Below are 21,136 nucleotides of genomic sequence, written 5' to 3'. Positions count from 1 at the left end.
CTTCACATTCTCCCGCTCTCTTCATCTCGGGGGCATAATCCAGCACAAAACCCAAGCAGCTTCCCCTCATCTCCAACATACGAACCGCGGGACAGCATCACATGCTCCCATCCCGTGTCACAGTAACACACACAACCCTCCCCCCAACAATTTTCTAACTTTTTTATTTTTTTACTTTAATCACTGGGTGTTGTGTGGTGGTGTTTATCTCATTACAGAACCGATCATAAGCAGAAGCCCTCCCGCCCCAGCAAACCCCTTTCCCTTTTTCTTTTGGTTTGCCGCCCCAACCCCCAGTTTCCCATACCCCCCCCCATTGATGAAACCAAGTTTGCCCCTCTTCCCTTCCCCCCTGCCTCCCGGCCCCGCACTACCTTACCCATCATCATCATCCCACGATATTTTGTCTATATGTACAAGCGTCTTTTATACACTCCCCTCTCTTTTTAAACCAAAAAAAAAAAAGAAGGGATAAATCGAATCCGTCTCCCGCCCCTGTGCCTGGATGGGAAAAGAACAAAGTCAGAGCAGAGAGAGATTGCCGTTTTCGCCGAGTAGAGTGTTATGTTGACTGTGTTTCTTGTTTGCGCGCCTGTAAAATGACAGTTCCGTTGTCTCGATCGCGATATGCCGAAGTCCTCCCGTTTCTCTCCTGGCTGACTTTTTGCTTTCCCTTCCCGACGCGACAGGTGCTCTCCCATATCCTAGTCCAGCCGTCGTCATCTTGTCCATTTTTGGGCTCATTATCGTCGTTTCCAGATCGTGTTGGTCTTGTTGTCGGAGAAAAGTCGTTTAATCCATGTCCGCTGGGTTGACGCCCATCTCCTCCATCTCGCGCATCAGGGCGGCCATGTCGACGCCGGGGGGACCGGTGTAGTTGGTGCCAATCTTGAGCGCACCGTCGTAGGCAATCATTTCGGCGAGGATGTCGAGGATTGGCTATTGCGAGGGTCAGTAAGACAGTCAAGAGTTGGACTGGAAAGCGAGCATTGTTACCTTGGAGACAGTCTTGTCGTAGATGTTGATCAGGTCACCAGGGGTGGGGTAGACCTTGAGAGCTTTGTAGAAGCCGAGGGCGGCCTCGAGAGCCTTGGAGGGGTCAGCGGCGAGGGTCTCACCGATCTGAACCTGCTCGAGGAAGTAGGCCTCCTTCTCCTCCGAGTTGTCGGGGAAGCCCTCGGCCTTGGCTTCGTCTACGGCGAGGTAGATGGCTTGCTTCTGGGCCTCGGCATCGATGAGGGCCTGCTCCTTTGCGCTGCGAGCCTGGCGGCGGTCGTTGCGGCGCAATTCCCTCCTGAACTCGGCGCTGCTGCGGCGACGGTAGTCGAAGTAGACGGCGTAGGCTGTGAGGAGGGCAGTTAGCTTTTTTTGCGGCCTGGTGCAGGGAGGGATGGGAGGTGGGAAGTTGGAACGGGCTGGAACACACCCAAGAGACCAGTAGCAACCGCGGCCACAGCAATGACGGCAGGTCTTGTTGCTGAAGATTCCATTGTAACAGAGGCTTATTATTTGTGGTGAGGGGTAGAGGCGGGTTGATAAATAGTGAGCTGGCGAGGTTCTGGCCGAGGGGCGCAACTGGAAACCGAGATCAAGGCGGGGAGAGATCGGGTCGGGTGGTAGCTTGAAATGGATGGCTGGATGGGTGGTGGGAGATGGGAGGTGGGAGCTGAGCTGCAGTCTGCTGAAGGTTCGCAGTGTGCCGCTGGTAATTTTTCATCCCCGTTGCCGGCCGAGATCCAGGTTCACTGCCAAGCTCTGTCCACGGGACCCGGGCCAGAGAGTCTAGGTGGGGCGATGACGCTAGCGTAGGTATGTAAAGCGCACGGTCCAAGCGGCTGCATCATCTAGCTCCACTGGTTGAAACGCAGGGGAACGTCGCTGGTGGTTGGAGGGAGTCGGCCTTGTGAATTTGAAGCCATCAACCACAGCCTGCGCGCCTGTAGCCAAGGAGGCTGACGCTTGTTGTCTTGTCACAAGCTCGTGTTTCTGTTGAGCAGAACACCGTCGTTTCTCTATTAACTTTGCCTCCGATTTATCCCTCTGGCTTCTGGCTTTGGCTTGTACTTTTATCCCTTGTTATTGTGCCAATCGCCCACCATGTCTGAAGATCGGGATAGGCTCAAGATATCGCTGCGAAGCGGCGGAAAGAGGAAGAACAAGGCAGCCCCCATCAAGATCTCGGGGCCAATCTTGCAGCAAAATGATGCGAGCTCTCAGAGGTCCGGGTCCCGGTCCATCGCGGAAGAGGCCCCGCCTGCTCGGCCCCGACCCCCGCCGCAGAGCAGTGGAAAGGTGAGTTCGCAGCCGCTTTGGTACTACATTTCTGTGCTCCCTGACTGACAGCCTGCTTGGAAAATAAGACGTCTGATCTTGTAAAACGGAGATACTCGACCCGCTTCAACCAACTCCCCACCGATTTCGATCCAACCGCCAACCCGATGCCAGCTCTCAGCAACCTCGACCAGTATGTTCAAGCCCAGGCTCAAGACCGCCGGCCCCCGCCGTCTAGAGGAGGTGAGAGTGGCCGAAAGGTTGGAGCTACACCCGAAGTCGATGTCAGGGCTCTTCGAGATCCGAACCTTGTTGCCGAGAACTATGTCGCCGAGATCCTTAGTGAGGCCACCGAGGACGAGATTCGCGAGTATGAAATTGCTTTGCGCCAGCTGAAGAGCCGCGCCTCAATTGACTTGCAGCAAAATGTCTACCAGAACCGCACACAGTTCATCAAAATCAGCAAGGAGGCCGAGAAGCTCAAGGGCGAGATGCGCACTCTCAAGAACCTGATGTCGGAGTTAAAGACCAACACCACAGCACTTCGCTCGGCTTCCAATAGTACCGAACCCGTTAGCTTTAACAATGAGATACCTTCAGGGCTCAGCAAGCGGGACAAGCGCAGCTCTGTCGCTGATCGAACGGCACTCTGGAGCGCGCAGATGCAAGCGCTCTACAAGAACGTAGAAGGCTCTCAGAAATTTCTACCGAACGTCCCTGGTCGTCATGTTGTTCAAAATGCAGGTCCGTGGGTAGAGCTCGATAATGCGACCTACAAGTCTAGACGGTCTATGCAAATATTCCTCCTGAACGACCACCTCCTAATCGCGTCTCGCAAGAAGCGGAAGACGGATGGACCTGGGGGGGCTGATGGGAGGGGTCCAATGACGAAGCTGGTGGCTGACCGGTGCTCGCATTTGTTGGACGTGGAGGTGGTGGATATGGCTGGGACAGGCGATTCGTCAGCTGGTAGGAACAAGTTGGCCGATGCCATCATGGTTCGCGGCGGTGGAGGAAACGAGTCTTTTATTTACCGGACAGAGAAACCGGAAGATCCTGAAAAGGCCACGCTGATTCTCAACATTCGCAAGACTGTGGAGGAATTGCGCAGGAACCTCCAGTCTGAAAGAGAAGCCACCAACAAGGCCAAGGAGACCATCAACTATTTTGCGTCGCGCGATCCTGGTCTCTTGCAAAAGACTGAGCTGCTCGAGACGCTGTCCGATATCAAGGATATGCTCATTGAGGTGGATGGGAAGCAGCAGAACCTTCGCTGGGTCGAGAGCGAGATGGATGAGCTGGATATCAATATCGCTCTCCAACAGATTGAACTGGCAGTCGCCCGCATCGAAAAGTTGAAGAGCTTAGCGTTGGGTGTACGTAAGAACGCCATTGCCCATGACTTTATTACCTTCAAAGTTGAGGAGAGGTGTGCCAAGCTGGCGGCCTTGATTGCCCGTGAGCTCACTTCCACGCATCACCACCAGCGGAAGACCAAGCAGAATGTTTCTTGGTTAACGCGCCTCGGTTTTGAAGACCGTGCCAGAGAGGCGTATCTGGAGGCCCGCAGTGAGATTATTCAAAAGCGATCTAGGTAAGTCGATTTTAATGGAGAGAAATGTTTGGATTACGCAGCTAACCATGACACAGACAATGCATCTTCAAGGGCGATTTGCATCTGTACATCTGGGAGATCTCATTTGTTTATTTCACCATCATACGAAACACCGTCAGCTGTTTCCAGGCGTGTTTCCCGCCTCCCATGATGGGCGCATGTGTCAAGTGGGCCAAGGAGGAAGTGGATGCCTTCAACGGAATCCTTGCTCGGCAGCTCAGCAGTACCGAAGAAGGTGACGAGGTGTGGGTTCAATGCATGGATCGGGCAAAGGAACATTCCGACATGCTGTCTGAGGTTGGCCTGGACTTTCGCAATCTAGTTGGACAGAATGTCAAGACCGGGGCCGAGAGTGGCTCTAACGGGCCGGTTGGCTTGGGCTTGTCTTGAGCCTAATAGGTGTATGGGGGATTTGTTTATCTCCTGAGGTGTGTTGGGGGGTTTCTGGCGTGGTTGTAGTGGTAATAAAAAATAATGTAGACTTCTTATTGTGAGATATAATGGGTTTGGAACAAGAAAGATACACAAACATACAACCGGGGCAATATATACAAGGCTGAGAGAGCTGCCTGTCAAGCAATGAATAATGCACCGTGATTGGCTAGACGACTCACCGCCTTGCTGGGAATAAGGAGGCGGGGCAAGTCCAGGAATGCTTACCCAACATCCCACCTCCAACCCGCGTTAGGCCTTGCAGCTGGTGGCAGCCCAGAGCTGACAAGCGCCCTCTCCGCAATTTCCACAGCACAGCACCTCTCCTTTGCGCGGAACAACTTCACGATTGCCCGCTGATATACCCTCTGTACCGTTCTCTCCCACTTTGTGATGTTATTAACGGTGTAAGCGACGTGTTTTTGGCCGACCCCCGAGCTGCGTGCCATTTGATTCTTTGTTGGAGAAGCCTCAACTGCGACTTGCCACCAGCTCTCTCCCACCTACCCACCACTACCTGCCCAATTTTGAGCCCAGCAGAGAGGAGAGCAAGCCGCGCCGCGCCTGTGGACTCGCAACCTAACGTCATTGCGTTGCTACTTCCAGTTCTCTCTCGCGAACCACACTGCCCCCAGCATTCCCAGCACCCCTAACATTCGCGCACTGCAATTAGCATCATCACCATTCTGTTGTCGAGCACACCCACCACCATCGACACCGTCTTCTAGAGTTACAGAGCAATCGTCATAATGGATACGACCATGGAGGATGTCGGGCGCGCTCCCACCGACCTGCCACCCGTCCAGGTTCAGGAAACCACCATCCCTACTCTGGATGGTTGGATCGAGAGCCTGATGGCCTGCAAGCAGCTGACCGAGTCGGATGTGCACAGATTGTGCGAGAAGGTCCGTTGGATTGTTTTCTCTACCTCTGCTGCCCCCTCCCCCTTTCTATCGCCGCGCGCGCCGACCATGGCCCCTCCCCGCCTTGGCTACCGACCTTGCAACCTACCACCATCTGCCAAAGGAGCCTGTGGTCGCGTGCACATGTCGATACACCTTGACGGCCACACAGCACAATGACGATGAAATAGTCGCTGACGGTCTGACGGTTTTAGGCACGTGAGGTTCTCCAGGGAGAATCCAACGTACAACCTGTCGTATGTATATCCGATCCACCCCTAAAGTTTCCCGCCATCACATCTGTAGCGTTCAAGGCTTATGTTTTGTTTGGATGGATAGAAATGCCCCGTCACGGTGTGCGGTGACATCCACGGCCAGTTTCACGATCTTATGGAGTTGTTCAAGATTGGCGGTCCCAACCCCGATACCAATTATCTCTTCATGGGTATGGCACCCTCGACCCTCGCTTCACAATGCCTCGGCAGGCGACCATGCCAGTCGGGATTCTAACACATCTGGTTGTCTACAGGAGACTATGTCGACAGAGGTTACTACTCGGTCGAGACGGTCACCCTCCTCGTCGCGCTCAAGATTAGATACCCCAAACGAATTACCATCCTCCGAGGCAACCACGAGTCGCGCCAGATCACCCAGGTCTACGGCTTCTACGACGAGTGCCTTCGCAAGTACGGTAATGCTAATGTCTGGAAGTACTTTACCGATCTCTTCGATTATCTCCCCCTCACCGCTCTCATCGACAACCAGATCTTCTGTCTGCACGGCGGTCTTTCGCCTAGTATCGATACCCTCGATAACATCAAAGCTCTCGATCGGATTCAAGAAGTGCCTCATGAGGGCCCCATGTGCGATCTCCTTTGGTCGGACCCTGATGACCGCTGCGGCTGGGGTATTTCCCCCCGTGGCGCCGGGTATACGTTCGGCCAGGATATCTCGGAGGCTTTCAACCACAACAACGGCTTGACGCTGATTGCCCGCGCGCATCAGCTTGTGATGGAAGGTTACAACTGGTCACAAGACCGAAATGTTGTCACAATCTTCTCTGGTAGGTTTTGTTTGGGCTGCTCTCGGTTTGGTTGGGGAATGACAGGTTACTAATATGCCACAGCGCCCAATTACTGCTACAGATGCGGTAACCAAGCTGCGATAATGGAGATTGACGAACACTTGAAATACACATTGTATGTGCTCTTGCAGAGCAAGTGTGAGTGGAGAGCAACACTAACACTTCACAGCTTGCAATTTGATCCCTGCCCTCGGGCCGGTGAGCCTATGGTCTCTCGCCGTAAGGAACCCTTTTGACCTTAATCTTGAACCATGCTAATGACGGCACGCAGGGACTCCGGATTACTTCCTTTGATCAGCTGACCTAGACTTGGAGCATCGCAGTTCCCTCTGCGGTGATTGCATACTAATAAGGGAGGCAAAGCGTCTACTGATACAATTCCATGGTTCACTTGTCAGAATACCCGTCGAGGTCGGAGAGCGAAAAGCGAGGATCACTTGGAGGCGGCTGACAGACTACAATGCCCAATGTATCAACTGCAAGATGGTCCGACTTGTCTCTTGAGCACAAGGAAAAACAGTCACCTGTTTCAGTTTCACATCCGGTGGTCTCGGTAGCGAAGTGACTTGAATAGGTGCATCCCATCTTCACATCTCGTTCGCAGCACTTAGAAGAACGGGATTAGACTAGGCTGGCCAGGTGAATGGGCATTTTTTTCTCAACCTTGGGACTTTGGCTTTTGTAGTGAAAAGTGATGAAAGATGTTTGTGAAACGAAGACGAGGAATCTCGAAAAGAAAATGGGGCTAGGCGAATATGGTATGTTTATTCCAGAATGAAACAAAGCTGATGACCCAACTGACGGAAGTTGTTACAGGGCGATAAACAGGCAAAAGTCTCTCTCATGTTTGATCAAAGATATAGGATGAGTACTGCTAATTTGAAATAACCCGGCGATATTGCTGAAGGCCTCCAGGACATGCACATGGGCTTGAATAACAGCAGTTCAGGCATCAACACCATATCCAGGGGTCTTTGTGATAACGGGATTGGCTGATGGAAGTTTGACAGAGTCCTAGGGAAATCACCGTGAGAACATCCGCATTGAGGGTTTGTGGAGGAAGAGGGGGAAGTGGAAGAGGATCTTTGATAGGTATGGAAAGCGTGCTGGATGACACGGAAGGTACAGATCAAGGTTGTCAGCGAAATATGAACTTGGGAGGGAGTTTCTCTTCATCCTCATCTTGGCCAAAGTCGCAACCTTGACTTCCATTTCCAGCAGGACAGCGCGCGGTCTTTTCAAACCCGGCAGTCCGGTTACTCTGGGCAACGAGCGATGTAGCTGATGAACAACACCGACGCCAGCCGCAGCTTCTCGCTGGCCGAGGCTTTCTCATGCCGTCTGCAGCCTCGGGTTCGATCCGTCCGAAGTCAAATCATACCACAAACACCAGACCGTTATGCGAGCAGAGGACCGCGCGAGGCCTAACTCGAGACCGGTCGTGCTAATTGGGAGCCCGAGATACTGGTATGAAGACACGGTATCGTCACGCCTCGTCAACACCACCGTTGGCAAGCTTCCTCTTGCTCCCTCAATACTCTTTTCAGAGAAACAAAATGAGCTCTTCTGGACGGATTGCTAACCATGATTAGGGCAAGCCTTTTTGTTTCCGGGAGAGCTAAGACCGGCTAACATGAAACCGAGCGGTCGGTTCGTCTGCAATGAGTGTCTGAACACTGAAGGAGGCCTATCTCTCAAGAAAGGTCCCTGGGTCAACCTGACCCGCTAAACAAGCCTGAACCCAGAGCATTTTCGAACGCAACCGCCGGGATAGTAGCATCCGACGGGGAGAGCAACGATGGATGTCAACAAACATGCAAAGAAGCGCCGCCGATCGCCGCTACGGCCTGCTTCTTATACCTTGACAGTGTCCCCAGCCCTCTAGTTTCCTGCTACTCGGTTACGGGTTTTTGTTGTTGGGTTTTCTAGCTGCATTGTTCGCTCCTTTACTTTCTTTTCGTGCTGAAGGTTTCGTGGTTCGGGCGTGCAGGAGAAGAAGAGGTTGACGTGTTGGTTCCTTCACCCTCTGTTCTGAGGCGGGGACGAACGCAATCTGCATCTCGGATCAGAGATCGAGGCGTGGGCGCCCGGTGAGTTGAAATCCGTCTACCGATTCGAGACCCGTTCTTTCCCTCTTACTCTTTCAGTCTTCCTCTTTTCTGATTCTGGGTTCTCTCGCATCTTGGCGATTTATTTTGATCCGTGTTGATCGTCCCTGACAAGTTCATATATACATTGGGACAGAGAGCTTGGCGAGTTTCTAGGTAATTCGGTTCCCCGAGGCCAACCGTTCGTTCAGTAGTGCTGCTTTCTTACTGCTTTCTTACTGCTTTCTTACTGCTTTCTTACTGCTTTCTTACTGCTTTCTTACTGCTTTCTTACTGCTTTCTTACTGCTTTCTTTATTTGGATGATATCAGGTCCTGAGTGGACTAGATACGGTGAAAGAGGGCAGGAATGTCCAATTCTACTTATGCCGCGCCGACGGCGCCGTCAACTGCACCAGCTGCACCGGCTGCTACAGGGGCGGGAGCGGTATGTTACTTTCTGTCTTGATCGGGTATTCTCACATCAACTTATCTCTTTTCTAGCCCCGAATCGCAGGCAATGGCCCCTTCCCACCCCCCACCGCCGCCTCGGGCGGTGTCCCCGGCCTCACTCCCGACATCCCCATCTGCGCCATCTTCCTCGCCCTCTTCGTAGCAGGCGCGGCAACAAACATGACCATCTTCCAGCGCAACCGTCGGAGATCGTACAAGTTCTTTTTCTCGGTCCTGCTCTTCGGTTTCTGCATGGCGCGTATCGTCGCCCTATCCATGAGAATAGTCTGGGCGTCCAAACCGAGGGACGTCAACGTTGCGATTGCCTCGCAAATCTTCACGGCGGCTGGGGTGCTCATCTTGTTCATCACCAACCTGATTTTTGCGCAAAGAATCATCCGGGCCTATCATCCCTTTTTTGGCTGGAGCAAGAGCATCACCTGGCTGTTTAGGGTCCTGTTTGGGAGTCTGATTGCGTTGCTCGTCATGGTTATCAGCGTGACGGTCCAGAGCTTTTTCACGCAGGACCCGGGGGTGAGGATGATTGATCGGAACATTCAGCTGTTTTGCGCGACGTACCTGGCCGTCTTTGCGTTTTTGCCGATCCCGTTGGTGACGCTGGCGGCGGTTGTACCGAGACGGACCAAGATTGACAAGTTTGGGGAGGGGCACTTCCGGACAAAGTTTGCGCTTTTGACGTTTACTGCTTTGTTGCTGGCGGCGGGGGCCATCTTCAGGGCGGTGATTGCGTATTATCCTAGGCCGGTGAACAACCCGGCTTGGTATCACGGCAAGGCGCCGTATTATTGTTTTAATTTTGGGATTGAGCTGGTGGTGGTGTATGTCTATGCGCTCTCGCGGTTTGACAAGAGGTTTCACATTCCGGACGGGTCGTCGGCGCCGGGGCATTATTCTTGTTCGGATTACGGGCCGAGGCGGAGCGCGGTTGCGGCGGCGGTGGCGGCGGCGGATTTTGAGAAGAGGAGCAGTTATGCGTATGGGAAGATGGCGAGCAGTGTGGAGGAGGGGAGTGCGAGTGTTTGGACGGGGTCGAGGTATTCGACTATCAAGAGGGGGGGCGGGAGCTCAAAGTCGTTGCCGAGTAGTTTGGGGAGGCCGAGTGTGACTGCTCGACCGAGCAGCAGTCGGGGCCCGGGGGGGTTGAGCAGCAGTGGGAGGAGTTTGAAGAGTGTGAGGTCACTTTATTCGCCGGCTGCTACGGATGAGAATGCTGTGGTGTCGGGTGAGATGGATGGGGGGTCGTCGGAGGCGACGAGGGCGGAGGATCTGGCCTGGATGGCAAGGGCAATGGTAGGCTTTCATTCCCATGAGTTTGGCGTTGATCCCTTGTCCCCTTATGATGAGATTCTGAGGCTGGACCGGCCGTTGCCCCCGCTGCCTCCTGCCCCTCCGCCGAGAGAGTACCCGCCGCTGCTGCCGCCTACGGAGGTGTTGGGGCCGGACCTGGCGTATGGGTATGTGCAGGTTGCGGGTGGTGGTGGTGGTATTATGGGGGCGATCAGTGAGGGGACTGAGGCGGAGGAGGGGGAGGATGAGGAGGAGCGGTATCATCATCCAGAATGAGGGCTTGTTGGGGACATGAAGAAATGAGAACATGATTTGCTGATTACTGTGTCTTTGTTTTTAGCGCGAGATGTACGGTGAGACTGGGGAAGAGGATCATGGGTCGAAGAGCAGTCATGGGTAGAGAGGGATCCAGGGTGGGACATTTCCTTTCTGTCGGGCTGATTTTGGAATAACCTGGGATTAAGGATACCAAGGGCCTGAAACTCAACACAGGAAGCATGGGACTAGGAGTTTGTGATGTTTTGCTGTTTTTGTGGTAATATCGTACCGTGGAGTTACTAAATCTAGGTAGTAATAGAAAAGCAGATTGTGGATTTCTCCTTGTTTTTTCGGCGGTTGTCTCGATGTGAACTGATTGCAATATGAGACCGAGCAGGAGGAGAGTGGTGTAGAAGTGGGGCTCTCATTTCCACCTCGCCAACACAATAAGTAGGCAACAAACACAGACAATAGTTAGGTAGCGGGAAAAGGCGGTCTACCTTGCTCTTATTTTCGAGTTCATTGACTACCACAGCCTCCGCGGCTAGTTTGTCTTGGACACACCTGAGGGGAGGCTACACCTTGGCAGTGTCTAGGCCGGTGGCTTGGATGAGGTGGCAGGCGAGGATATGTACATCACCCAGGATAACTGATATCTTCGACATCTAGGTCTTGGTTGCCTGCACTTCCCTCAACCAACTTTATTTTGAAGATTGACATTCTCACCTTTCTTTCCATGTCCTCTATTCTCTCATCCGCCTTCAATCTGCTAACAACATGTCATCGTCGGCAAGGATCCAGCTTCGTATCCGATGGTGGAAGCCATCATCCTGAGGATGATGAGTGGGTCGGTCACTGTGTCCCTCCACGATGCCGACTCTGTACATTCCCGATTGAGGATGAAGAGATGATGGTTGCTTCAGGTAGATGAGCAGCAGCCTGAAAATGAAGGCAACAACAGTGAACACATCGCTAACACCTATATCAGCTCCTGGAAGCTCCCGAGTATCTCGTCCGTTTGTAAACGAGATAACCAACATCGTGCACGAGGTGTCCAGGCGACCGGGCAGAGGGGAACTGAAGGAGGAATTTAGACCCTGTTTTAGTCTGAGTTGTACTCATGACCGGGCTAACCTAAGAGGCGCGGCAAATGGTTATCATGCGGGATGTTTTGACTATGCTGGCCAGTCGTTCGGTCATAAAGGCAAGACTTGCCCATCGCCTGAGTCTTTCAGGGCTGTGAGTTCTCGTTCCAGACAACGTCGTCTTATGACTTGAGACGACCAAAGAAGATGGAGGAGGTCATTGCGAGAAAGATTGATATTATTTAGGGCTTTCTGCCATATGAGATTTGTCTCATGATTGCCCCGTATTTAGTTCGGGAATATTCTATCGGCAGACTTCACGCGCTATGGCCTAGCAGTCGCCGGGCTGTAAGTGCCAATCAGCAATTAGAGACCTCAAGGACGATCTAGGCTCAGTATATTGATATTAGGGGTGTTGAGTATGTCTATGATCTGTCGAACAAGAAGAGGAGCATCAGAGCAAAGTGTTTGATCCAGCCACGACGTCTGATGCTGATGCTCTGTACGTGTTGGAAGATCATCTTGGGGTTATAAACTTGGTGTTTCCTAACTCCAAAGAGAAACAATTGCAGTCATCATCAACATCTATACATGCAGAAGAAGGGGCATGGTGGAGGGTTTTATCGCCATTCCTTCCGACACTGCCAATAGAGTATGATGCATGGTGTTTAGTCCTTCAGTCTACTGTTGAACTAAGACCATGCTGACAGTTTCCAATAACAAAAAGGGCCTCAAAGTTCGAAGAATTCGCACGGCTTCTTCGTCCAGCATTACACATGATCTTTGGCCGGTGCCCATCCATCTCGAGGAGATCGCTTCGCTTAAGATCCATAACTTGACTGAACCCAAATCCGACACGCCACAAGAGGAGATTGTCCGGATGCTTCCTTCCCAAATCAACGGACCAGATGTTAATGGGTACTCCTTCAGCTGGTCAGGCGAATTTATCTTCCTTCACACGCATCACAAAGGGGGAAGATGTCCCAGTCAATATGTACAGGGAATGCGGACAAATGTTTGACTTTCCTGTCTGAACTCATGTTCCACTCGACCCCGACGAATTTATCACCAGCATTTGGATGCGATATTCCTGTGATAAGATCGACTCTTGTCTCTGGGTAAGGTGATCCAATCCTACCCTCTCCCCCGGTACGTCTAGCGTCTACGTACTAACTACAATCCAATACTCAAGATCCAAACCAGCAAAGAAATAGAATATATCATCGGACCACCTATGACCACTAACACTCAAATAAATTGGTCGAGAATTGTTGGCCCACTCAATGAAAATCGCCCAGTCCACGCCTACTTCGCCCTCTCCCGCACCGGCATAAAACACCTCGCCACACCAAAATCCAGCACGCCAACCCACGGCCCTTGGATCCCACCGCCAACCTCCCTACTCAACGGCATTCATCCAGATGACCCCGAAAACGGATTCTCTCACTGGCTTGGAAACGGCGCGGCCTTTGCCAACCTTGCAGAGGTCATCCCCTACCGATTCCCGCCAGGCCCTACCTGTGACTCATTGGACTCCCAAATCCAAGGCCTCGGTCTGGCCTACCTCGACGGCAGAAGAGCTCACGTCGGCCAAACCCCTCTTGATCTTGCTACAACGCCGACTCATGTCCGGAATGTGAGCTCTGTTCACCTCGCTGTTCACAAGAGAACAGACGTGCTAGGTCTGCTACGTGACTGATCTTTGGGTTGCTCCCCCCTCTCATCCAGAGAGGGAATCTGCCTGGCGATGGATCGATATCGATCTTTCGAATGAGGAGGAGAAGCTGACGTGGTTCTACTGTGGGTATGGCAATGAGTTGGGGTATGGGGAGCAGGGTACTTGGAACGTAGAGTGAGAATGGCGAGTAGGGCAAGGCTGGCTGGGCATCAGATACTCAAGAACAGTATAAATAAGGGAACGCACCCGTTGTTCCGTAAAGAGAGTGTTGACCATCCTGAACCCAACTCTCCACATTCATGATAAGGCCAAATTTCTACTACTTCTATCACATACGACCATACCTGGCAGAAAGCTCGGGATCCCGTCCGCTCTCCCCTAGATAAGCTGCCAAGGGCCGGACCAGTACTCAGGTGGGTGACCACTGGGGAATCCCCGGTGTTGTATGTTTTTTTGGGAAGTATTTTATGTTATTTTATAACTCCATCACCAGCTGCGAGCAGGTGTTTTGCTGGTGGATTTATCTTGCGAAACGATTGGCGGATAGAAGTGGGGCAAGAATTTGCAACGGACGCTTCTTCCCATTCGTTGATATCTCGAACATTTGTTTCTCTATATCTACGAAATAAAATGATCAAACATCATTCACAAACATGAAGCCTATACAAACACAGACCCCAGTTGAGGTGTGGCGTACACGTCAGGTCCTATATCGCGGCAGAAACTTGTGTCGCTTTCAGCATACCCAGGTATCCGAGCCAAACTCCAACAAACTCCCACCAGTCGAACGTCCGCCACAGGCACTGGGTGATGTGGTTTGGGGGTTGAGAGCTGACAAGTACGAGATTACACAGGTTTCCACGTGGAAACCAAGAGGGCCAGTATGCCGGACATACCAAGCGATAAAGTGGGTGGAGGGCCTAAAAGAAACGTTTGTGCTTAAAGAAGTACGAAGGTACTCGCAAGTAAGGCACTTGCTTGGAGCATCTCAGATGCTTCAACAGCACCCGAACTTGCAGACTTTGTACGACGTCGCCAGTGACGAGCAGCTTCTGATATATCGCACCCTTCCGTATAATGTCAACGGTCTAATCCGCGAGCATCCTGGGCTACCATACGAAACACGCAAGGAAATCCTCAAACGTGCTCTGACTGGCCTGGCGGCGCTTCACGACACAGATCTCGCCCATCTTAGTACGTTCTGCCGTCTCTAGAGCCACGATCCAAGGCTGACCAAAAAATGCAGATATCAGACCAAGTGCCATTCTTGTCGACTACGGTCCAAAGTTGGGATCCAGTCCATCCAATGGCGTCCACAAGGTCCAGCTCGGTCGCTTTGAGGACGCCGTCTTACCTTACATTTCTAAGCAGCGTATCGATCATTATCGCGTCGGCATTGAAGATTTGCCCTGGAAGAGTCCCGAGTTTTGGATCCGAGGTCGCCAAGCCAGGCCATCTGACGTGTTTTCATTTGGCCTCACGTCTGTCAACTTTATGCTCAACAACCTCAACCTCAAGTGTGCCGACACCGGATTCCCACAGAAGAGACTCGCGGCGTTGGGCGGACTCGCCAGCGGTGTCCCGACACAGAAACAACTGGCCAAACTCGAGATATGGTTCAACCATTTCGGAGATGCGGATGCGTTGATGGGGCTGCTCGAACAAGTCAATGACGAACCTAATCAGTGGTACGGCCCCCTCAACAAACTCATCAAAGAAACGACCTTTGGTCTTCGGAAGCCTTTGCCCGGGCTTGAGAATCACGTCGACCTTGGGTTTGTGGACGTGGTCACCAAGATGACTCATCTGGATCCAAGCAAGAGAATCACGGCACGCGAGGCCTTGGAGCACGAGTGGTTTGCAAACATCGAGGTGGGACCCGAGCACATGTGGTATTCGCCCTTCAAGCCGCGCAAAAATCAGCCAAACGCCCGGCGGGCTTTTGATGATATTCAAACTGAGAGCGGGATACCTATTCGAAAGATCCCGCATTTTTATCCACAGGACGTCACCCGTGAGGCCACCACACCGCGTGGCCCGGAGGTCGTCCAAAAAGAACAAGATGAAGCACTAGTGTCAAAAATCGCCCAAGAAGAACAAGACGAGCTACCCGTTTCAGAATCAGGGGTCGTTCTCGAGGATGAGGACAAGCCCCCGGTTCCAAAACCCGTCCCGGCAATCAGAAACCTCATCCGAAAAGTCTACGTCCCTCTCACCGAGTCTACATTGAAGGCCTATCGGCAGTATGATGGGAACAGCACGCTTGACCCAGAAGCGTTGAAGAAAAGGTCTTTCCAAGTGGAAAAGCTTGAACAGAGAACTCCTAAACCAGAGAAAGACTCCAAGAGGTTTTAATTCAACCATCAGGATCTGGCACTGAAGTCCAACCCGGAATACACAGTTATAACAGCACGTCAGCATCTGACACTTCGAGTAAAGGAAGCGAATTTCTTCGTCAAAATCAAAGAACATCAACATGAACCCCTTCCCGTCAATAACTCCCTTCAACCGGCACAAATCAGATCACTCCCACGTCATCCCCAGCCTCTGCAAGTAACTCATCAGCGAACCCTTGGGTACGTATCCTCCATAGGTACTCTGAAACCAAGCCGCCCAGCTCCCCTCCACCGGACCCTCGGCGCTGAAACCAAGCAGCACCAGCACCCGTGGAGCAAGACGGACCAAAACCCCAAATGTCACCAATGACAGGAGCACCGTAGCAGCGATTTCGTAGGGGTGGCCCTTGACATACTCGACGAGGTCATTGAAGAGCTCCCCGGCGATGGTGATGGAGGTGTCGTAGGCTTGGGAGAGAGCCTCGCCCCAGGACTTGCGGGACTCGGGATCGGTGGCGGTGGCGAGGAGGTCGGAGAGGGCGCGGAGGATCTTTTCGGCGAGGTATTCGGACCAGGAGGTGGTGTGGAGGTCGAGGGTGGTGTCGATTTGGGATTGGGAGGCGGAGGGGGTGATGGGGAGGGGTGTGGTGAGGAGGAGGGTGAGGATGTCGTTGATCAAAGGGGAGGGGGAAGGATAGGGGGGTATGGGTTGGGGTTTGGGTTGGTCGATGTATGGGGTGGTGGAGGGGTAGAGGGGGGATTTCTCGTCGTGGTAGGATGGATGGTCGTCTGAGGTGGGGCCGCAGAGGCAGGAGAGGATGTTGGGGAAGGCCATTGTAAGGTGGATGAAAGTTGGTGTTTTGCGATAGAAGATGTTGATAAATGTGATATCTCTAGTGGATGTCAAACTGGGAGCATTGGATGAGGAAGCTTTCATAAACTGGAGGAAGACTGGGAACAATTGCGGTTTTGAGGACATGATGAGGCTCAGGTCGGTGGTCGCACAAAGGAGGGGCTGCGGGCCTCAGTGCATGAGGACTGCACATGCAGATGCACGGTATGTGGACGTCCTACTTAACTGTCAGCCTTGATTATCCCTTTGTCTTTGACCAATTCCGTCAAAGGAAAACATAGGATTGACTCAGGATTGTGGCTGGACTTAGCGCAGCGGTTAGGTGCATGCGGTTTCAGGTGGCACGACAAGCTGTAGGACTGGTGAACAGTTGAAGGAGCTATCTGAGCTCAGCCTCAGCTAAACCACAACAAGTCTGCCTTGACAGCATGGTGAATGAGTTCAGCTGGGTCTTGGATATGGCCAGCGTTTCGCTATCTTCGACTTTCTATACAGGACGAATCGGTGAACATGTCACAAACAATTGTTGCTTTAGTGTGTTACCACTCATCCAAATTTCTGTCAAGGAACTGCTTATTGTATAGTTGTGATTGTAGGTAGGAAAGTTAACAATTGAGTAACTTGGGAGACAATGAAACACATTGAAATCAGGGTCGCGTGCCATCTAATTAAGGTAAGCTGGTATGCCACAGTCTTATATGGTTTCTGTGATTCACCTCAGCTTTTCCTTATTGAATCGCGACCATTACTCTTCCACCATCCAAACATGTGACTGGTAGACTCCCAGCACCAGTTCGCTCATAAATCTTAAGCTTCCCGTGTCCTGGGTGCATGAAGCTGCCCCCCGTCTCACGCAGTATCAAAACATAACAAAGCTGCTTTCTCTCATTCCTCTCGTCAAAGTGCTTCTGCCTTCCCAACCACACACTTGTGTGGCAGATGTGGGCTTGATTGTCCAGGACAATCCAAGATGATATTTCCCTCTCAATACCGATTACCATCATCTTGTACCTTGGCCACCAAAGTGATATCATTGCCCCCTGGTCTCCTCTCAGACTGTTGGCGATGCCTCGTCCTAAACCAGGGTGATTCAACCCATTACCACTCCACACTATCAAACACGACATTCACATACTTGATCCCGCCATCGTACTTCATCCACGATCACGACGGCACCGCAGAGATGGCCCTGTCTGGGGGAAAGATGATGGGTATCAGCTTTTCTGTGTTGGTGCTGATCATCGGAACCATCATCCCGCTGCCACAGTAGACTACGCCGCAAAAGACCCAAAGACTTGCCCTCGTCAAAGATACCGAACCTGCCCTTGGCCTTGAGGGCTCGTAAGATTCGAGACTGGAGGCTGTCGATGGCTGCTGGGCGGCCAAAGCTGTTGGTCAGCCCTAGACATGAGTAGACCTTGAAAAGGTTTTGGCAGTGTAGGATCTTTTCGCCTTGGTCAACATTCATTGAGGAGGTTCGGAAACTTGAGATCGCCCAAGAAGGCTGCGCGGGTGCTGATAACAGTATCGGTTAGCCTCTATCATGAGATCCCTCCCTCAAATGGCTGCTGAGTGATACTTACTTATTCATCCTTGTGCCCGTCTCGCACTTGACCCCTTCTCCGCATTCCCAATACGTCTGAGCCTCCGTGAAGAACACCGTTCTCCTCGCCAAAGCGTGTTCCTGCAACACCCACCCCCGACTCCTGAGCGGCCCTTGAAGAACATGCTTCCTAAAATCATCTATTGCTTCCGCAATGTGAAACTAGCCTCTACCTCCACCTTCAAACGTCACCACTTCCCTTCTCTTTCTCTCCGCTAGAAACCCAGCCCCGTGTCCCTCGCCCGCGCTGAGGCCCAGAACACAGTATGCCCCAGAGTAATACTGCTCCATGTTTTTCATCTCCTTGTTGAAGTCTCCTGGGTCATCCTCCTCCTTCTGAACGACACAGATGGAGTCGATCCAGAGGTACTGGCACCCAAGGGCACGTGTCACTTTCACCGCGTCGGCAAATGTGGCAGGGAGCGAAGACAGGGGGATGCCCTTCAGGTGAGAGGCAAGGTTGGACTTGACGGTGCAGAACCAGGGTTTGGCGCCCCATTGGTGCGAGACTGCTATCCAGCGTCCGGTCGATCCTCGGGCTGTTTCCACTGGGCGGACATCAGTAGAGCCAGGAGGGCTTACGTCGATGACGCGCGTGGGAAGTAGTTGTGATCGAGTGGCTGAGATGGGCTTGTATGAATCAGTTGTCATACAGCCGTGATTCTCGTCGCAGTCTGCGAGCCACTGTCGGATGACTTCGAAATGAGCATCACTATTGAGGGGCGGTAGCCGCACAAGTCCGACTTGTATCTCACTGTTTTCATTTTCTGATGGGAGACTGAAAGAAGGTGTTAGGGATATGGAAAGAGCAGGTCCGCCGGAAGAGTTGATGTGTATGTAGGAGCCTTTGCGCTCAAAGCGGGCGGTAGTTGGCGAAGGCCGTGCCGTTTGCTGACATGCCGCCCAGGGCAACGCGCATAAGTTACACTTCGCTTGCTCGGCGAAATATCTGAGTGTTCCTAGGTTGTATTCCTCGCTGAAAACTCGTTCACGGAGTAGTCTTTCCGAGCATTGACATGTTCCACAGAGTTTGCGGGTTGGTTCGGCTCTGAGTGACGATGGATCGGGTAGCGACGGTAGATGTCAAACAAGACGGCGGCGAGCTTGTTATCCACACTGCGCTTCCAAAATTCATCGAATTGTGGACTGCCATAGTCGACACGTTCTGGAGCCAATAGATAACTCTGGGTGATATTGGCAGGACGTGGGAAAAAGACCGGTTGCTATGCGGTAGAGCCTGGCACTGAAGTCTTGGTGCCTTCATCGTTGTGCCGCGTGCTGACAACCATTATACTCGCTTGGTGTTCGTTCCGCCTGTGACCTGAGAGATGCTGAGGTAACCTTAAATAAGTAAAATCTTGAATGGACCAATAACTGTCTGAGGTGTCTTCTTGTAGCATGATGTGATCCATCAGCAAAACAAGATCATTTGCGCGAGCCCGCCCTTGCCCAGCAGAAATCCCGATGTTCTCCAGATCTTCGGTTAATTTCTCGTCCACATGTTCCGAAATTGTGATTGCGAGGATCGAACCCCGGGGCCATGTTGGCCTCAAAGGATGCCGTGGAGCTCGAAGCGGGCATGACATCGACGTCCGAAGTTCTGGGTGCCATGTTGCTGAGTGAGCGGCGTCGAGGAGAACCTGTCATAGAGCCCATGCCTTTGGGTAACTCGACAGCTAGAAGATTGTTCTTGACAACCTCCAGAAGAGATCCAATGGCTGTGCTTCCGGGTTCGCATGCTGGAAGGCCTGACATGTAATCCAACCACTGTACCACCACGTCGTGTACCCTGGCGACCTTCCCCTCAACCATGGTGGTTGTTTAATACATTGGGATGTCATGTCAGATACTTTGATTATAGTGGTCCAAGCCATCCGAGCCATACAATAGCCAGACGATAAACTCCAGCGTGATGCAGCCCAGGGGGCGGGTTGAATAAGGTCAAAGTATGTTTCTCGCCGTCTGCTGGACGTGGCAAGGGGAGGTTCCTATCTGAAAGACCGCCGTTGGGACCATGCTTGAAGAGGTGCATAGTCTTGTTGAGATAATGAGGCTTGTCGAATTTGATCTGTCCAACAACAATAGCGAATAGCTTCTTGGCCTTTGTTCAATGTAGGTGACAAGAACATCTATATCACGTTCCGTCCTCTGAGGATCGCGGGCACAGCGCATTAGCTCCTTCTTGATGACATCTGGAGTTAGCAGCTCGTCGAGGGTTCCTTCTGGGGTGAATATGTGGCCGCCCCCGTCGAAACAACTGGTGGCCTCCCTCTGCATAATCAGGTTGCACAATTTATCATTCTCATCTTCCGAAGACGAAGATGAGGATAGGTCGTAATGCGGTGCTTCGTCGCTTGGCGTTATAGGGCTTGAAGCCATGATGTGATCAGGACTCAGTTTGATATAGTGATGATAATAGTGATTAAGGTCAACTGACTAAGGAGCAGCCGCTATTGTGTCGGGCGTCCGCAAAGATGTGTAAAAGTTGATGATATTCAGAGATACTCTAACAAACAGCTCCAGAGAGCAAAAACCCATTCCCATCAAAACCGATTTGTGGGGCGATGAGGAGCCCCCAGAGGCAAACATGCCACATATTCCAGAGTCCCTCACCGGCGCTGTTGTCATTCCTATCATAGTCACACCAGCGGGGAAGCCTGTGCCACGCCTCAACCACCCAAGTCAACCATCAGTGCTGGAGGAATTATTCACAAAGGCGAGTGATATTGCCCATATAGAGGCGGTAGGCGAACTTGATCACAGCCCGAGAACTTCGACGCCTAACGATGGTTCTGTTACGCCAAACTGCCCCTCCATGTTATCTGGAGGCAGTCTTGAACATCTCCCTGAGGCTCTGCTGGGGTTGACCCAAAATGACCGGGATGGAACCGCGACACTTGCTGGTACTGACGAAGCGGACGAGGAGGTTTCAGTCTTGGACCTGATATTATCGTAAGCCCGTCATCTTCTATTTCTATTTGATTTACCTAGTGAGCTAGGTATCGATTCAAGGTACTATTGCTAAAAGTACACTCTAGTCCAACAAAAAGTACAAACGGCCATTTGAAGCTTCAACATAACACAAGTCAGCGTCTTCTTCCTGTAGATAAAGCCAACATTGTAGGCTCAGACCTTACGCAGGGAGAGATTCCAAGGTCCCCCGCTGCCTTGA

At 52.1% G+C, this 21,136-nt stretch overlaps 7 protein-coding genes across 7 annotated transcripts; 4 read left to right on the top strand and 3 right to left on the bottom strand.

The window, feature by feature from the left end:
* Window positions 1–355: 355 nt before the first annotated feature.
* TOM20 (mitochondrial import receptor subunit tom20) lies at window positions 356–2,421 on the bottom strand. The gene is made up of 3 exons (XM_062914040.1): window positions 1,427–2,421; window positions 997–1,343; window positions 356–939 (listed from the first exon to the last, which is right to left on the bottom strand). Exons 1-3 carry the CDS (start codon window positions 1,488–1,490, stop codon window positions 793–795), a joined length of 558 nt encoding a protein of 185 aa, XP_062762898.1. The 5' UTR covers window positions 1,491–2,421; the 3' UTR covers window positions 356–792.
* On the top strand, window positions 1,869–4,466 carry EXO84 (exocyst complex component exo84). The gene is made up of 3 exons (XM_062914041.1): window positions 1,869–2,292; window positions 2,361–3,865; window positions 3,922–4,466. The coding sequence occupies exons 1-3, from the start codon at window positions 2,098–2,100 to the stop codon at window positions 4,274–4,276; spliced, it is 2,055 nt and encodes a 684-aa protein (XP_062762897.1). The 5' UTR covers window positions 1,869–2,097; the 3' UTR covers window positions 4,277–4,466.
* An 89-nt stretch (window positions 4,467–4,555) lies between these two features.
* Window positions 4,556–6,540, top strand: PPH1 (Serine/threonine-protein phosphatase PP2A catalytic subunit; the record flags this gene model as incomplete). Its single annotated transcript, XM_062914042.1, has 6 exons — window positions 4,556–5,223; window positions 5,436–5,477; window positions 5,560–5,665; window positions 5,750–6,283; window positions 6,347–6,419; window positions 6,474–6,540. The coding sequence occupies exons 1-6, from the start codon at window positions 5,068–5,070 to the stop codon at window positions 6,538–6,540; spliced, it is 978 nt and encodes a 325-aa protein (XP_062762896.1). The 5' UTR covers window positions 4,556–5,067.
* Window positions 6,541–8,760: 2,220 nt separating this feature from the next.
* Window positions 8,761–10,427, top strand: QC763_601950 (uncharacterized protein; the record flags this gene model as incomplete). The annotated part of the gene is made up of 2 exons (XM_062914043.1): window positions 8,761–8,838; window positions 8,895–10,427. The coding sequence occupies 2 exons, from the start codon at window positions 8,761–8,763 to the stop codon at window positions 10,425–10,427; spliced, it is 1,611 nt and encodes a 536-aa protein (XP_062762895.1).
* Window positions 10,428–13,812: 3,385 nt separating this feature from the next.
* Window positions 13,813–16,879, top strand: QC763_601955 (uncharacterized protein). The gene is made up of 2 exons (XM_062914044.1): window positions 13,813–14,366; window positions 14,419–16,879. Exons 1-2 carry the CDS (start codon window positions 13,826–13,828, stop codon window positions 15,525–15,527), a joined length of 1,650 nt encoding a protein of 549 aa, XP_062762893.1. The 5' UTR covers window positions 13,813–13,825; the 3' UTR covers window positions 15,528–16,879.
* QC763_601960 (uncharacterized protein) lies at window positions 15,696–16,487 on the bottom strand (the record flags this gene model as incomplete). The annotated part of the gene is made up of 1 exon (XM_062914045.1): window positions 15,696–16,487. One exon carries the CDS (start codon window positions 16,485–16,487, stop codon window positions 15,696–15,698), a length of 792 nt encoding a protein of 263 aa, XP_062762894.1.
* A 50-nt stretch (window positions 16,880–16,929) lies between the features above and the next one.
* On the bottom strand, window positions 16,930–19,776 carry QC763_601970 (uncharacterized protein; the record flags this gene model as incomplete). The annotated part of the gene is made up of 4 exons (XM_062914046.1): window positions 16,930–17,876; window positions 17,945–18,094; window positions 18,152–18,742; window positions 19,496–19,776. 4 exons carry the CDS (start codon window positions 19,774–19,776, stop codon window positions 17,819–17,821), a joined length of 1,080 nt encoding a protein of 359 aa, XP_062762892.1. The 3' UTR covers window positions 16,930–17,818.
* Window positions 19,777–21,136: the final 1,360 nt, after the last annotated feature.

This window comes from Podospora pseudopauciseta, chromosome 6, assembly GCF_035222475.1.
Source record: "Podospora pseudopauciseta strain CBS 411.78 chromosome 6, whole genome shotgun sequence".
Classification (NCBI taxonomy): domain Eukaryota; kingdom Fungi; phylum Ascomycota; class Sordariomycetes; order Sordariales; family Podosporaceae; genus Podospora; species Podospora pseudopauciseta.
The sequence above is the reverse complement of the archived record's forward strand: the minus strand, read 5'-3'. Positions and strand labels throughout refer to the sequence as shown.